Source organism: Elephas maximus, chromosome 7 (genome assembly GCF_024166365.1).
Source record: "Elephas maximus indicus isolate mEleMax1 chromosome 7, mEleMax1 primary haplotype, whole genome shotgun sequence".
Taxonomy (NCBI): Eukaryota; Metazoa; Chordata; class Mammalia; order Proboscidea; family Elephantidae; genus Elephas; species Elephas maximus.
Genome location: NC_064825.1, coordinates 110,515,031 through 110,517,440, shown reverse-complemented (window position 1 = coordinate 110,517,440; position 2,410 = coordinate 110,515,031). Strand labels below are relative to the sequence as shown.

Below are 2,410 nucleotides of genomic sequence, written 5' to 3'. Positions count from 1 at the left end.
AATATAGTGGTTGGGAAGATTAACTGAGAAAATGCAGACAGGTACAATTGGATAGTCAAGGAGTATAATTAATTTAAAGTGAGATTAGATGGCAAAGTTGAGGGTCCATCTCCAGCCGTCATCAATTGCTCCAGTGTTTGCGCTGAGTCAGGTATAGCTTGATCTATCCTGGGCTGTTCTCCGAAAGTATAGTGAAAGATCTTAAAATAAATGTGAGGGGACTGTTTACTGTGATTTAATAGGGAGACGTGGGATATACATAAACTGTATCATTCTTAAAGTACCAACAGTTGCAGTGATCATAATTTCCAACCTGGACACCTCAATACAATTTAGAGAAGAGACAAAGAGATACAGGAAGGTGAAGGAAATGCTCATGTAAATTTACCTTTTCCGCAGATGAATCATCAAGAAAAACCTCCAGAAGATAATCTAACTGAGCTGATGGATTTTGTTCTCTTGGGCTTTACTAACATGCCCCATGTCCAGTGGTTTCTTTTTGGATTATTTTTAATCATCTATATCATTATCCTGTTGAGCAATGGCACCATATTTCTAATAACAAAAAGGGATCCCACTCTTCAGAGCCCTATGTATTTTTTCTTGGCCAATTTTTCCTTCTTGGAAATCTGCTATACATCAACCACTCTCCCCAGAATGCTGATGAATCTTGGGACCCAGAGAAGAAGAATTTCTTTAGTTGCATGTGCTACACAGATGTACTTTTGCCTTATGTTCGGAGTCACAGAGTGTTTGCTCCTGGCAGTGATGGCCTATGACCGCTATGTGGCCATTTGTAACCCTCTGCACTATCCTCTAGTCATGAACCACAGAGTCTGCATCCAGTTGGTGACTGGGTCCTGGACCATTGGAATCCCATTTCTTATAGAGTACACGTATCAGATTTTCTCTCTGTCTTTTTGTGGATCTAACCAAATCAACCACTTCTTCTGTGATGTTTTCCCAATACTCAAGCTGGCTTGTGGGGACACATTTGTAAATGAGATGTTGGCCTATACGGTTGCTGTGCTATTTGGCATGGTTCCATTTCTGTTGATACTTGGCTCCTACAGTAAACTCATCTCCATCATCCTGAAGTTGCCATCAGCCACAGGCCAAGCCAAAGCCTTCTCCACCTGCTCATCTCATCTTATGGTTGTGATATTATTCTTTGGATCAGCCATTATCACATACTTAAGGCCCAACACTAGACACTCAGAGGGAACTGGCAAAGTTCTATCTCTTTTCTACACTATCTTAACTCCTATGTTTAATCCCATGATATATAGCCTAAGGAACAAGGATGTCATAATTGCACTCAGAAAATTGCTGTGTAAATAATTCACTTCATTAAATAATGAGCTAAATGTATAAGAATTGTTTTCTTATATATTTTAAATCAAATTTCAATAGCTATATATACATTTATCTATACCTTGTGTTATGGATTGAATTATGCCCACAAAAATGTGTTTTAACTTGGCTAGGCCATGATTCCTAGAATTGTGTGATTGTCCACCGTTTTGTCCTATGAGTCTGAATATTCTAGAAGGCAAAGGGTTTGATGTGGATATTTTCCTTAGGGTTGTAAATCTCAAGTCTATGTTGTTAAAGATAAAGAATTAGAGGCAGTTATGTTAATGAGGTAGGACTCAATCTACAACATTAGGTTGTATCTTTAGTCAGTCTGTTTTGGAATAAAAGAGAGAAGTGACTGGGGAAATTCCCACCACCAAGAATAAAGAACAAGGAGGAGAGTGCATCCTTGGTCCTGGAGTCCCTGCATTGAGAAACTCCTAAACCAGAGGAGGATTGATGACAAGGACCTTCCCCCAGAGCCAACAGAGAAAGAAAGCTTCCCCTGGAGCTATCCCCCTGAATCTGGACTTCTAGCCTCCTGGGCTATGAGAATAGATTTTTCTTTGTTAAGCGATACACTTGGGGTATTTCTTTTATAGAAGCAAGAAATTACTAAGGTACCTTGTCTTTCCATGCAGTGAAATTATTTCCAAATTTAAAATCACTTCTAATGTTGTCAAAACTTTCTGCTCAAATTATATAAGTAATATATGTATTAGCAGATAGCAAATCAATCCATTAGTAATTCTATAATTTCTTTGTTCCATCAATTTCAGACTGCAGAAGGTGGTAAAAACCTTCAATTTCTTCTTCTCTGGCCTTAGTGGTTGGTGTATAAGTTTGAATAAGAAGTCGTATTAACTGGTTTTCCTTGAAGGCCTATGGATATTTTCCTATCACTGACAGCATTGTACTTCAGGATAGCTCTTGAAATGTTCTTTTTGAAGACGAATGCAACACCATTCCTCTTCAACTTGTCATTCCCAGAATAGTAGACCATATAATTTTCCAAGTCAAAATGGCCAATATCAGTCCATTTCAGCTCACTAAT

At 38.3% G+C, this 2,410-nt stretch overlaps 1 protein-coding gene across 1 annotated transcript; it reads left to right on the top strand.

Moving 5' to 3' along the window:
• The first annotated feature begins 399 nt into the window (after nucleotides 1-399).
• On the top strand, nucleotides 400-1,341 carry LOC126080340 (olfactory receptor 10AG1-like). The gene has a single exon (XM_049891589.1). It carries the CDS (start codon nucleotides 400-402, stop codon nucleotides 1,339-1,341), a length of 942 nt encoding a protein of 313 aa, XP_049747546.1.
• The last annotated feature ends 1,069 nt before the right edge of the window (nucleotides 1,342-2,410 follow it).